Below are 15,711 nucleotides of genomic sequence, written 5' to 3' on the forward strand. Positions count from 1 at the left end.
ATCAAATATCTTAAAATTTCACTTAAATTTTTAACCAAAATAATAAAATATTTTTTAAAATTCAATCTTTTCAAAACTCAAATAACTTATTTTCTAACTCAACAACAAAAATTTCAAATAACCCAACATAAAACACATTTACTTTTAATAACATTTAAAATTTTAAATACTAAACATAATTTAATAAAAAAAAAGTTTCTAAATAAACATTTTTTCTTAAACCAATCAAACAAGTTTCTTTTAGCATAAAGTAGTATTTTTTACAAATAAAACTATATCACACAAGACCTTAAAAGTAAACAAAAATAAAAGAAGGGAGAGAATGTGCATTATTTACTTGTAGCGTTACATCAAACATATGGGTCGGAAAAGCACAGAATAATAATGTGAAGATGGACAGAATCCATGTGAGAAATGAGAAAAGCAAAAAATCATTAATTAACAAAAATATTTTTTTTTTATTTTTTTTTATTCAACACCCAGTTTATAAATACACAGCTTGATCAATAATGTCTTTGTACATTAATGATCTGAGCTCTGTTTCTTGGTTATTTTTTTGAGAAAAAGCTCTGTTCTTCATCTTCTTTAGAGGACAAATGGCTTCTTCTCTTCATCTCTTTCTTCCATTACTTCTCCTCTTTTCATCTTCATTCTCACTTCTCCCTCTCTGTAATGCCCAGAAACGCCATTCCCATCGTCCTCATTTTGCTAGTCATAACTACAGAGAAGCTCTAACCAAATCCATCATCTTCTTTGATGGTCAAAGATCAGGAAAGCTCCCTTCTAACCAGAGAATCTCTTGGAGAAGAGACTCCGGTCTTTCAGATGGAGCTTCCTCCAATGTAAATCTTGTTTTTTTGAAAATGAAACTTCAAGACTCTATTTTTATACCTATCTTTTGATGGGTTTTGATGGGTATTCCATAAATGCAGGTAGATTTGGTCGGAGGTTACTACGACGCCGGAGACAATGTAAAGTTTGGATTTCCAATGGCTTTCACTACCACAATGCTTTCATGGAGTGTCATTGAATTTGGAGGTTTAATGAAAAGTGAACTTCAAAATGCAAAAGAAGCCATTCGATGGGCAACTGATTATCTTCTTAAAGCGACTTCTCATCCAAACACCATTTATGTTCAGGTCCTTCTCTTTCTCTTTCTCTTTTCAAATAACCCAAAACGGTACTAAAATGGCAAGTTATTAGGTGGGTGATGCTAATAAGGATCATGCTTGTTGGGAAAGACCAGAAGATATGGATACTCCAAGAAGTGTTTTCAAAATAGACAAGAACAATCCCGGATCCGACGTGGCAGGGGAGACCGCCGCCGCACTCGCCGCCGCTTCTTTGGTGTTCAGGAAATCTGATCCTAAATACTCAAATCTTCTACTGAGAAGGGCTATGAGGGTAAATCATTGTTTTACTTTTTTCACTAATAAAAATTGGATCTTTTAAAGAATCTTGATTTTTCTTCTTCTTTGAAGGTGTTTACATTTGCTGATAAGTATAGAGGTCCATACAGTAATGGATTGAAAAAATATGTTTGCCCTTTTTATTGTTCTTACTCTGGTTACCAGGTACAAAATTACATTTTTACCCCTCCATAGCTTCTTTTCCTCCTTCCATTTTGAAAATTTTGGGTTTTTTTCTGTAATTTGAAGGATGAACTGTTGTGGGGAGCTGCTTGGTTACATAGAGCTACCAAGAACCCTACTTATTTAAACTACATTCAAACAAACGGTCTAACGTTGGGAGCTGATGAAGGTGACAATGTTTTCGGTTGGGATAATAAACATGCTGGAGCCAGGATTCTAATCTCAAAGGTTTGATCTTTTTTTTGTTTCTTGACTGGTTTTTAGCTATTTTCATGGTTTTTGAATCGATTTCTTGTTTCTTTCTCAGTCATTTCTTGTCCAGAGAGTTCAATCTTTACATGATTACAAAGATCATGCAGATAATTTCATCTGTTCCATCATTCCCGGAGCTTCATTTTCACAATCCAAGTATACCCCAGGTGTTAAATCAATCAATAATATCTATATTTCTAAGATCTATTTGATTTTGATGAAATTTGTTTTCTAAAAAAATGGGTTTTTTTATGAATGAAACAGGAGGGCTTCTGTTCAAGATGAATGACAGTAACATGCAATATGTAACATCAACATCTTTCCTTTTACTAACATACGCCAAATACTTAACCATCTCTAAAAAAGCCGTTAACTGCGGCGGAACCCTAGTCGGACCGAGGCGGCTGCGTGCCATTGCCAAGAAACAAGTAATGAAATGGAATGAAATTTAATGAATTATTTGAAAAGGAAGAAAAAACATTAATAATGGTTTTGTTTTTTTAGGTGGATTATTTATTAGGGGATAATCCATTGAAGATGTCGTACATGGTAGGGTATGGTCCTAGATACCCATTAAGGATTCATCATAGGGGATCATCTTTGCCGTCGATTGCATCTCATCCGGCAAAGATTCAATGTTCGGCTGGGTTTAGTGTGATGCATTCGCAGTCGGCGAACCCTAATATTTTGATGGGTGCAGTGGTGGGTGGACCGGATTTGCATGACCGGTTCCCGGATTTGAGGTGGGATTATGAACAATCTGAACCGGCTACTTATATTAATGCACCTCTTGTGGGTGCATTGTCTTATTTAGCTCACTCTTTTGGACAGCTCTAATGTTGTTTGTGTGTGTGTGTTTGTTAGTATGTCAGTGTGTGAGAGAGAAAAAGAAAACAATGAGAGAGAGAGAGAGAGATGATTATGGTAAGATATTTATGTATTGTAAGTTTTAAGTATTGTTTAATATGGTACTTAAGAATTTATGTTTACTAGAGTCATGATTTTTGAGTTTATTTTAAAAGTAAAAAAACATTATCCAGATAATTAACTGTTTATTAAAATATTAAGTAAAACAAGTACTAAATTAAATAATTTGGTCAAAATGAAAGAACAAAATTACCCCCTTTGACTACTTGGATTAGTGAGACATGAATAGTTAACTACTTTGGAATTTGGAATTTCTCTTCTTTTTAAGTCAATTTGTTCAGGGGTTATTTTAAAAGTTAGATGGAGGATAATTTTGAGCCAATAAGCTATTTTTTATTTTTATTTTTTTAATCCTATTAATTAATTAATTAATTAATTAATTAAAATATTCAAAATGTATTTAAAAACAAAATTATTAATATATTTTAAGTTTTTCTAAAAAAAAATAAAATAAAAAATACATACCTCATCAAAACTAACTTAACTAATAACTTTTTTTAAGTAATTTAAAAATTATTTTAAAAAAACTATCAAAACAAACAAAAATTATTCTAATCAGTTTATTAATAAAATACTTTCTATTTATTTTAAAAAATTATTATATATTAATATATTTTAAGTTTTTATTATTATTTTTTTTTATAAAAAATTATCACTCATCAACACTCTTTTTAATAAATGAGAATTTATTTAAATAACTTTTATAAACTTATCATTCAAAGTACTACTTGAGGATTATTAGGGAATTATTGATAACTGGAATTAAAAAAAATTAAAAGTAATTAAAATGTAATAGGATTTTCTTTTGTAATTGATAAAAAAAAACTAATTAATACAAAGATAATTAATTATTTAAATTACTCTAACAAACAATAATTTATTCATATAACTCCAAATCAAACCCCATTTTATTCAAATAACTCATTTTAAACAAGCCCTTAGCAAATAATTAAAAATAAATGCCCTTGTAATATTAAAGTACAATTCTCTCATAAATACAACCCATTAGACAATCAATTAAGGTTGGATTTTAATTGTTATACATCATCACCATCAATTTGATGTAAGTTTTTATTTTATTTATTTATTTACTTTTTATTATTTTACTCAATTTTTTATATATTATTTTTATTATATCATTCTTATTTTAACTATTAAAATACTTATTTCATCAACTAAAATATTCATATTTTATTGTTTAAAATTTTAAATACAAAAAATATTATAATAATTTTTTTAAAAAAAAAACCAAAAACTTACATTTTTTATCATACAATTCTTTTTTTTTTACAAAATTCCAAAAATAAATAAATAAATATAAAAAAGCCCCTATACTGGGGGCAAATTATTTCTCAAGATTGATGTATTGGTATGTTTTAGATGGTTAGATAATTTTTTTATTTATTTGTGTAGTGTAAATGTTTCTTTTGTTCTAATTTTAATTTTTTTCCTTAAGTTATTAATAAAAACAAATATTAACCCCACCAAGGTGGCTCAGTGATCATAGTCGGATTAAGATGTCACGAGTTCGATTTAATCTGAAAACGAATGTCATAATTGTGAGGTGTTATGCTAGTTTTCCTTAATTAAAAATAATAATTTGTTTAGAAAACAGATAAACTTTGTATCGACCAAACATACACACCCTCTTGATGTTTTTTTATCAAAACAAAAATATTAATATCAACCATCTCAAAATTCTAAATCCAAATTTATTTAAATAAACCTTCCCCAAAACAAGCTCATACTATATAAATCAAACAAGGACATAAAAGCAAATATATATATATATATATGTATGTATACCTGGGCGAATATATCGATATAGAGCATTAATTCTGAGGAATTCATTGGTGTGTCCCGTGATGTAGAAAAAGAGACTCTGACAACATTGAATAATAATAAAATAACCGTTGGGAGTAAAGAAGGGGGGCCACATTTGACCGTTTAAAGTTGAAACACTTGCTAACTAGTTACTAGCATGAGCATGGCATGTTATGATGAGAAAGATGGTTGGGTCCTTTTTGATGCTTTAAATTACTATCATTCTGACATTAAACAGTGAAGCAATGCAATACGAGTTTGACAATAATAACAAATGCATCTCAATCAATTTAGTATTATTAATTTTGCCAGCTACTATACACACATTCCATTATCCATCAAGATCTTGTTTATTAAAACAACTTCAATCAAATTATTACATTAATTAATACTACTTACTATCAGACATGTTCGGTTTGGGTATATGTTCAGACTATATTGACATTTGTGTACAAAACTTATTAATTACTACTTGTTTGATGTTAGTTATTTAAAGATTTGTTTAGTGGGTTTTTATTAAAAAGATTGTTTGATAAAAAAATAAGTTAATTGTTTAATTATTTTTATATTTAAAATTGAAATTTTATGAAATAAAAAAAGTATTTTAATATTTTGATTAACAAATTAAATGATTGAAAATATAGATGATAAAATATTGAAAATATAGATAATTGATTAAAAATTTCACAATTATCTAAGTATTAATTTGTTATTTTTTATTTTGTGACGTGTCGTGATAAATATTATATTTTATGTAAAGTCTATAATACTAGTACAATATGAATAAATATAAAATACTTCTAATATTTAAATGATAACCTTTAAAACAATGACTTATCACAAAAGATAAAACTAAAAATATTTGATTTTATTTTATTATACCATATAATTAAATATTAGGACTTTATTCAGGACAGAACGTTAAAAAAATGGATTAAAAATGATATTTTTTTTAATATAAATATTTAAAATGTATTAATATATAATGATAATTTTTATTTATTTATAGAAAATATAGTATTTTAGTTCAAAAATTAAGTGATATATTTGACAAGAAAATAGTGAAATATTATTTGATTATGTTAAAATTATTTAAAAATTTCAAACCAACCCTGTCCAAGTGAAGGTAGAACTTACCCTAATCATTAACATATATTGTTTTTCATTAGTTTAGTTATCCATTCACATATTTTAATCAACCCAAATAATTTTTATGTTTAACTATTTATTTATTTTTAATTCTAGCCTAGGGTACTTAGGAATAGTCATGTATTATAATTTAATCGTTTACCCTACATAGGTAGGTTTATTTTCATATGTATAGGGATACTTTTTTTTTTTTTTTTTTTTTATTCATTTACTTTTGTTTCATTAATAAGGAACAAATCACTACTCAGGGCATTTGTAGCAGAATCTTTAAAATGTGTTATATTTCTATTATAAAAATAAATAATATCAAAATTATAAAAAGAATGCTTTATCAAATTCCATATCCTTATAATTTTTTAGGGATGATGAACAGAGAATATTTATATTTAGGGATTACTGTAGCATCCCTAAATAATAAAATAATATATTTTTTCTTTCATGGCTAACCATCCCGCCATTTCTCTTTTCATTTCTAACAATTCCGCCATTATTTTTCTCCGCCATTTTTTTCCTTTTGTTGCTATTTTTCCTAGATCTCTCCCATTTTTCTTAAATCAATAATCTATTTTCTCCAATTATACGAATGTCGGGAGGAGTAGATAATGAAGTGTATAATGAAACATTTCAATCTCAAACTAGTGGTGGTGATTATGATCAGTTTTTGTCAACTTATGAGTTCAATGAGCTGCAGACTCAAGATCAATGCAAAAAGGCTCAAAGTAAGAACTTCTCCTCAGAAGAGGACCTTATATTGGTTTCTGCTTGGCTTAACACAAGTATTGATCCAATTCATGGAACGGATCAAACAAATAGTCAATACTGGAGCAAGGTAAGAGCATATTACAAGGAAGTCATAGAAAAAACTAAGTATAGGCAACAAACACATAAATCTCTCACAAATAGATGGAGCACAATCCAGCAATCCAGCAAACTGTAAACAAGTTTTGCGGCTATTACACACAGCGAGAAGGAAGCCTCCGTAAATCTGGTGATACAGGCATAGACGTGGTATATTATTTTCTATTTAACTTTATCTTGGTTAGTTTATATAGTGCAAATTGATGAACTAAGTTTGAGATTTATCTTTCAGCGTAAGGATGCCAAGAAGATCTACCATGAGATTTAGAAAACTCCGTTTCGATTAGAAAACTGCTGGAATAAATTGAGATTTAATGCTAAGTGGATAAAATACATGCGTCAAGGACCAACAAAAAGAAAAACATCTTCAAGTGACACAACTAATTTGAATGATGAAGAGAATACTAGTGCTGATTTTATTGATTTGGAGAGGCCCATGGGACAAAAGAATTTTCTTTTAAAGTGAAAGTAGCCATTTCAATGTGTTCTTATATATATTTTAGGTTCTTAAGGTGGTTGAGAAGTTATGAATAAATATTTAAGGGTTATAAATAAATTAAGTAGTTGAGGTGGTCGAGAAGTTGTTTGTTTTAATGAATATTTAAATATACATGAATAAGTAATTAAGTGGTTGAAATGGTTGAAAAGTTTGTTGTTTTAATGAATATTTAAATGATATATGGATAAGGATAAGGAAACTGATGTAGAATAATTTATATTTTGATTCTTTAAAATATGGATATTATTATTTTATAGTATTTTTAGGGATACAAAATAGGGAAGTTGGTACAAATGTCTTTAGGCCTTGTTTGGATTGGGGTTATTATAATAACCTAGAGGGGGAAAATGAGTAATGATTGATGATGATTTTGAGGAGATGAGAATATTTTTGATAAAATTACTTAAAGGGTATTGATATATAATAATAAAATAATAAATAGTAATTTAAAATAAAGGGTATTAGTATTTTAGGCAATAAATTGAGTGATTTGATTGATGAGAGGGGGAGTGAAAAGATATTTGAGTGGGTTGGATTATTTAAATAACCCAACCGAATAAGGACTATATAAACTATCAAAACTGTTATTTTATATAGGTATTTAATCATAATCTTATTAAAATAATTGTTATATTTTTATTTTGTATCATTTAATATATAAATTATTGTATAAATAGTATTTCAAATTTTAATAATATTGTTAATTGTCACATTTAAGTTGACGGAATGCATTTTGCCCGGAGTTAGAAAATTTAAAACTATTTTTTTTTTATATATAGTAACATTGTTTTGCCCACATGCCTTTATTTAACCCTAAAAGTAAGAATTGGATTGCAATTTAAAATAAACAGATTGTTTCTTTCTGTTCTAATATATATATATATATAATGCTTAATTTTTAAAGTGTTCGGATTGTCGGGTCGAGAGATGTGGTTAATTTGGATACTTGAGTCGAATTGTGGGTTGACCCGCCTTTAAATTTAAAACGATTAAAAAATAAAATTAAAAATGCTAGAGGTATGTTTCGAACTTGCAACATAATAAAACAAGTACAACTCTTTAACCAACTAAGATACAAAAACTTTATATTTTAAATTCAACACTAAATTTAACAAACACGAGACGTTTTAATATTAATATAAGTTCAACTTTTTAACTAACTAATATATATATATATATATATATATATATATATATATATATATATATATATATATATATATATATATATATATATATATATATATATATATATATATATATATATATATATAATGATATATATATATATATATATATATATATATATATATATATAATGATGCTTAATTTTTAAAGTGTCCGGATTGCCGGGTTGAGAGCTGTATTTAATTTGGATACTTGGGTCGGATTGTGAGTTGACCCGCCTTTAAATTTAAAACGGTTAAAAATAAAATTAAAAATGCTAGAGGTATGTTTCGAACTTGCAACCTAACAAAAAAAAGTATAACTCTTTAACCAACTAGGCTACAAAGACTTTATATTTTAAATTCAACACAAAATTTGATAAACGCGGAACGTTTTAATAGTAATATATATATATATATATATATATATAATGATGCTTAATTTTTAAAGTGTCCGGATTGCCGGGTCGAGAGCTGTGGTTAATTTGAATACTTAGTCGGATTGTGGGTTGACCCGTCTTTAAATTTAAAACGGTTAAAAATAAAATTAAAAATACTAGAGGTATGTTTCGAACTTGCAACCTAACAAAATAAGTACAACTCTTTAACCAACTAGGCTACTAAGACTTTATATTTTAAATTCAATACGAAATTTGATGAACGCGGGACATTTTAATATTAATATAAATTCAATTTTTTAACTAACTAATATATATATATATATATATATATATATATATATATATATATATATATATATATATATATATATATATATATATATAATGATGTTGAGTAAATGGATACTTGGGTCGGATTGTGGGTTGACCCACCCATAAACTTAAAACGGTTAAAAATAAAATTAAAAATCTTATCCGTAATTTTTTTTCACGGTTTTTTCTATTATTAATCTTGCAAATGCACAGGCTAAATGCTAGTTTTACTAATGATAGATGTATACGCAAGGTTCTTATCTTAGTTAGTCGATATCGTTTGTGTCTTAATGGGGGTGGAGATGACCCCTCACCTTCTTTTACATTGTGGGTATTTATGATGTTGGGTTCTTTGCTTAGAATATTCTTTTTGGGTGTTTGTCCCACATAGGAAGTGAGCAAGAAAAATGTCTTGACCTGGCCCTATAAATAAAGGGCTTGGGTGTTAGTTTTCTCTTTAACTATTTGAGTATCTGTAATCCGTGTTAACGATTATAATGGAATATTTTTCAGTGGCTCTGCCCATGAATTAGTCAGCACTTTTGCTGGATACCACGTTAAATCGGGTGTCGTTTTCATTCTGTCTTTTACTATTATTATTATTATCATTGTTCTCGCATCCGTTATAACAAATTGGTATTAGAGCAGGGTTGTTCAGATCTGCTCAGGCAAGAACGATGGTTGGAGGTAAAAGTTTGTAAGCCGACAAATTTACTGGAAGGAATAGTTTCAGTTTGTGGCAGATCAAGGTCCGGGCATTGTTGAAACAACACGACCTATGGGCTCCCTTGATGAAGCCTGCACCTGTCCCACCACCTGCTGATATGGAGTCTTTGGAAGAAAATGCACACTCAACATTGCTCTTGGCTCTGGCAGACGATATCATTACTAAGGTGGATGAGGAGGAAATCGCTGCTGGTTTGTGGTATAAGCTGAAGACTTTATATATGAAGAAGAGCTTAACCAACAAGTTGCTTTTGAAGCAACGTCTGTTCAGTCTGCGTATGCAGGAAGGTACACCTCTTAGAGACCATCTAGATCAATTAAATGCAATATTATTAGATCTGCGTAATATTGATATTAAGATAGATGATGAGGATGCTGCCTTGATTTTATTAGTTTCTTTACCAATATCATATGAAAACTTTAGGGAGTCTTTCATTAGTGGTAAAGATTCATTGGCTCTAGAAGAAGTTAGATATGCCCTTCACAGTAGAGAATTGTGACATAGATGTAGTGGCACTGTTTCAGATAGTCAGGCTGTTGGGATAGTTGCAAACAACCATCATGGATATGGTAAACCGGGGAAAAAGAAGTTCCCCAAGAAATCAGTCAGTAGGGGTTCAAAACCAACAGATGTGTGTAATTACTGTAAGGAAAATGGACATTGGAAGAATGAATGTCCAAAGAAGAGACAAAGTCAACATGAGAAGACACCAGGTACTGTTATAGTTGTTGAAGATGGTACAAACTCCGAAGAGGATATTGCCTTAGTTGCTGATGGTCACACACATTACACTGATGTGTGGGTTCTGGATTCTGAAGCATCTTACCATATTTGTTCTAGGAGGGAATGGTTTTCAACCTATGAGCAGGTGGATGGTGGAAATATTTCTATGGCCAATAACTCTACCTGCAAGGTGGTTGGGATGGACTCGATCAATATTAGGACTCATGATGGAAAATTCCGTACACTGAACGAAGTTAGACATGTTCCACACATGACGAAGAATCTGATATCTCTAAGTCTTTTGGACAAGAAGGGGTTTAACTTCAAAGGTGAAAGTGGAGCCTTACATGTTTACAAGGGTTCAGGTGTGATTCTAAAAGGTGTAAAGCGGGACACTTTGTATTTTCTACAAGGTACTACGATATCTGATTCTGCTGCTGTTGCTTCCTCCGAGATTGACCAAGGATACATGACGAAGTTGTGGCACATGAGGCTTAGGCATATGAGTGAGAGGGGATGCAAATTCTGGCTAAAGATAATCTTCTGTGTGGGCATAAGATAAAGGATCTTGGGTTTTGTGAACATTGTGTTTTTGGGAAACTACATCGCATCAAGTTCTCCAAAGCGATTCATAGAACAAAAGGCACACTTGATTACATTCACTCTGATTGTTGGGGGCCGTCACGTGTAGAGTCTTTGGGGGGTTACATGTATTTTCTGTCGTTGATTGATGATTATTCAAGGATGACCTGGATATTCATAATGAAGCATAAGAGTGATGCTTTCAAGAACTTCAAGTAGTGGAAGGCATTAGTGGAGAATCAAACTGGGAAGAAGGTAAAGAGGTTACGAACTGATAATGGTTTAAAATTCTGTTGGTCTGAGTTTAATGAGTTTTGCAAGACTGAGGGAATTGCTAGACATCATACGGTTAGGAATACACCTCAGCAGAATGGTATAGCAGAACGTATGAATCAGACACTACTGGAGAGAGCTAGGTGTATGCTCTCAAATGCTGGGTTAACAAGAATGTTTTGGGCTGAAGTAGTTAACACAACATTCTATCTGATTAATCGTGGACCTCACACAGGTATAAATATGAAAACTCCTTATGAACTGTGGTCTGGGAAGCTTGCTGATTACTCTATTTTGAGAAATTTTGGTTGCACGGTCTACTATCATGTCAATGAGGGAAAGTTGGAGTCAAGAGCAAAGAAGGGAGTATTTGTAGGCTATGGGAATGGTGTGAAAGGATATAGGATCTGGTCCCCTTCTAAGAGGAGAGTTATTCTGAGTAAAAATGTTGTCTTTGATGAAAATTCAATGATTAACCCAGCTGTGAAGTTCACCATTCCGGTAGATTGTGGTGTCGAGAAACAGGTGGAGCAGGAAAAGACTGAGGCTAGTTGTAATGATACTCCTTTAGTATCTTTGCATCAAGCATTGATTTTCAAGAAATATACATATGATTTTGTAATCTTTTAATAATTTAGAAATAAAACTAGGGGTAAATATTTGACGAATTAATTCGAAATCAAATTCGATCCGATCTGAATGCGAAATACTAATTCGGATTGAATTGAGTTCGAATTGAATTAAATTCGGATTATATTAAGATTATTTAAATTATTCAAACCATCCAAACAAAATATATTTTTCAATTTGTTTTTCTCTAAATTATATTCACCTTAATATAATTTATTTTTTATTTATTTCTGCACCACTTAGTCAATGCATTTTTTTCGTTTCAGATTTATTTATTTTTACTATAAAAATTTAATTAATTAATTAATTAAAATATTAGAAAGTAACGAATTAAAGATTTTAACACAAATAAAAAAAATACTATTATAATTCAACAAAATTAATTATAACATTAAAATTTTAATAATTTTTTTATAATTAAACATATTAAACATTAAATAATAAAATAAATCAATAAATTAAATAATTAAATAAGAAAATATTAAATTTGATTATGCAAACCATGCCCAATCCAATAATCTGTATTAATATAATAATTTGGATTACAGATCGAATAAATATATTTTAGACTTAATAGGAATAACGTAAAACGAATTGGATTTGACCATTGTTCACCCCTACATGCAGCCACTTATATTTGAAATCTAAAACATACCGGACATGTTTTATAATTAGATTTGGTCTTTACCATTCCTAGTTTTAACTGAACCATCAGTTAGAAACAATTTAATTGGTTCCTTTAGTGTTTCTAGGTTTGTCATTCTAGTCTTATTATGACTCATAAGATTACTAACCCCATATATGTAATCCACAGTGATGTATTTTTATTATTTTCAAAATCATTTAAACTGATGTTCTAATTTAAGACTTTAGTAATGTTTATTTAGAATACTTATATAATGTTCAGAGTTGTGTTTCATTATTTTCCAGTATGATTTGAAAAGTTTGAAGTCTTCAATCGAAGGGCTGTTTTATTCATTATCCATAGACGCATGAAATGCTGCTTGCCTGCTTATGCATGAGCATGTTGTCACGGGCTCAGTCTTTTCACTGACGATCCGTGCGGCACTAGTTACGATCTTCTCAAGAACGAGTAACTAGTCAGTCTTACTCGACGCAACACTCGACGTTTAATAGAATTGACACAAGAATTCTAGAGAGAGAGTAACTCTTACAAAGAATAGTATTATATTACTCGAATACTTGGTGATTTACAATGTAATACTTCACAGGTATTTATAGGACTAATTCTAGCTGTTACATTGATTGTGCACTAATTTAGGAATTTCTTATAATTATCAATCAAGGACATTCCTAATTAAGAACATTCCTTTTATATGTCAATTAGTGATGCACTAATCAAGGAATTCCTTTTAACTCTCAATTAGGTGCGCTAATCAAGGATCTTCCTTCCAGCTTCCTTCCAGTCTAGAATCTTCCTTGGGTTGGGCTTAAGAGGGCTCAAGCCTCCTCCTCTTCTTGGGCCAGGAGGATTGTGCCGTGACATTCTCCTTAAGCCTCCTCTTCCTGGGCCAGGAAGATTGGGCTGTTACAATGTGTATAGAGTATGATCCTCTAATGTTGCAGTGTTTGTAAATGAGCTTATTTTTGTCTATTGTTATTTGTTTTGAATCGATAATACTACATGCTACATTTTTATGACTGAGTTAATTAATTTGTCTCAGTGACATGAGAATCGTGATAGAGAATGTGGAGTTCCCTCTTCTTTTCAATGTTTAAAACCTTGTAAAAGCTTTATGAACTAGTGGAAATGGATCAAAAGTTAGAATATGATCTTTAACATTTTCATATGATTCTGTTACAATTCTGGATAAGGGAATATTTGTTTTAATTTCTGTTATTTGAAAACTACATTTTGTTAAACTCAGAATAAGAATAAGACTGAAAATGAATGTATTTTGATTTTTCTTCGGTCGTCTTCACCAAAATAGGTTATCATTTCACTTTTTGAATGAAGTTAAATAGTCAAAAAAATGACATAGTTTTATCTTTGAAAAATCAAAATGGTTGTTATTCTTATCTGTCTGGTATCGCGATGAATACGGCTAACCAAGCTGAAAGAAGTATATTATTTGTGTCTAATCAATAATTAATTGAGAAACAAGGATACTTTTTGTGTTTTTTTTTCTCATATTAATAAAAAAAACTTAATAAATATATAATATCACACTAATATATTATTTATTCTTAATATTTTATAAGTATTTTAGATTTGTTTCCTTATTAATATATTATACTATATAAAAAGATGTAGAATTTATTTTTATTTGTTAAGAATATAGACAAACGTGAATGGTAGCAAAAAGAATATCAAAAGTTGAGACATTTGTGATATTGATTTAAATTAATAAGAAAGAGAAGACGAAGTGAGTCAACTCGGACGAGAGGTGAGTTTCTGTCATGTCAACCGCCAATTTATAGTTATGAACCCCTTTTTCTCTCTGATTACGATCAAGATGCAACCGCTTCATCTTCTTTTTGATTGTTTTCTGCGGATTTCGTCGCTGCATTTCTCGAATTTCACCTTCCAAATGCACCACCATGGTCCCGCGCTTCAGGAAATGGCTTCTCTTCCGTCGAATGACCGGATAAAGTAGCGTCGAGTTCTATGACTACGATCGGCAGATAGAACGTCACTCAGTTTCTCCGACGACGGAAATTCCACTCTTCGCATCAGCTCTCTCTCGGATTGTAAGATATGATTTCTTCCCTTAGCTTGACGCAATAGGCTAGGGTTTTGTCTTTTCACTGTTTGTTTTTATGTGTGTCGTACTTTTAGTCTCCATTGCTCAACACTGTCTCTCTGATAAATTTATTGGTAGCTAGTCTTGTTGATCATACTGGTAGTCTTTCTTTCTTTCTTTCTTTCTTTTCTTTGTATACATACATACATGGAATTCATTCTTCATGTGCTGCTTAATTTGGGGATCATGGAACAGGCAGTCAGGATATATATAAAGGTAGTCTTGACCAATGCCTTCCCTTCCAAGATTCAAAATCCGTGACTAATTAATTCCAACATCTGATCTGATGAGATCAGATCTCTATTTCTCTATCATTTTTGTGTCCTCTATTATTACCATATCAATGTTTAGACTCTCAACACAACTCAACTCTTTAGATCTTGTTTGGGTAAATAATTGTATAGAGAAAACTAAGCACGACCTTACTTGAACAGAATCTGTTCTATAGGTAGGCTTGTACATCTGTATTCTTGATTTCTAAGGAGACAGGAATCTGTGTCTGGTTGATGAGACATGCCCTCTAGACCAGAGCGTGATTAACAGCGCCACGCTTTGGCTTGTGGGTCACATTGTTGAAGAGGGTTGGTCTTGCAGTTGAGCTTACTTGAATCTTTTTGACACTATGAGGCATATGTTTTGGCTCAATTTCAGACTCAATTTTTTTAAGCGACTTTACTTGAAGATGATCTCTTCTGTCTCACAGCATACTTTGAGATATGAAAAGACAAGAAAGTACGCCTTTTTCTATTTGTGTGAAAATGTTTTTATGGAAACATATTTTACTTTGCCAAAAAAATTCCCCCTTTGAGATGGAGTTCCTCGCATGATGTTTTTCTTTTCGTGTAAGAAGAGTCTCACAACGTTTAACCTAAATGCAGACACTGAAAGCAAAACTCATATTGATGACTTGTTAATTAGTTCTTGGGGGGACAGTCTTGCCGTTTCAGATATGCTCTTTCTACTTGTTGAAGAAAAAAAAGAGGGTTTTCTTAGATATGCTCTTTCTACTGTGTCAAAATATGTCCTAAGAG

The 15,711-nt window shown here is 30.4% G+C and overlaps 1 protein-coding gene and 1 non-coding gene across 2 annotated transcripts; both read left to right on the forward strand.

Moving 5' to 3' along the window:
* The first annotated feature begins 511 nt into the window (after positions 1 to 511).
* Positions 512 to 2,834, forward strand: LOC124916170 (endoglucanase 17-like). The gene is made up of 8 exons (XM_047456902.1): positions 512 to 842; positions 933 to 1,139; positions 1,204 to 1,404; positions 1,482 to 1,574; positions 1,659 to 1,820; positions 1,900 to 2,011; positions 2,109 to 2,272; positions 2,349 to 2,834. Exons 1-8 carry the CDS (start codon positions 597 to 599, stop codon positions 2,679 to 2,681), a joined length of 1,518 nt encoding a protein of 505 aa, XP_047312858.1. The 5' UTR covers positions 512 to 596; the 3' UTR covers positions 2,682 to 2,834.
* Positions 2,835 to 15,096: 12,262 nt separating this feature from the next.
* On the forward strand, positions 15,097 to 15,334 carry LOC124923235. Its single transcript, XR_007098237.1, has one exon. It is a non-coding gene; the product is annotated as a small nucleolar RNA U3 (small nucleolar RNA).
* Positions 15,335 to 15,711: the final 377 nt, after the last annotated feature.

The sequence above is a fragment of the Impatiens glandulifera genome, chromosome 1 (genome assembly GCF_907164915.1).
Source record: "Impatiens glandulifera chromosome 1, dImpGla2.1, whole genome shotgun sequence".
In the NCBI taxonomy this organism is placed as follows: Eukaryota; Viridiplantae; Streptophyta; class Magnoliopsida; order Ericales; family Balsaminaceae; genus Impatiens; species Impatiens glandulifera.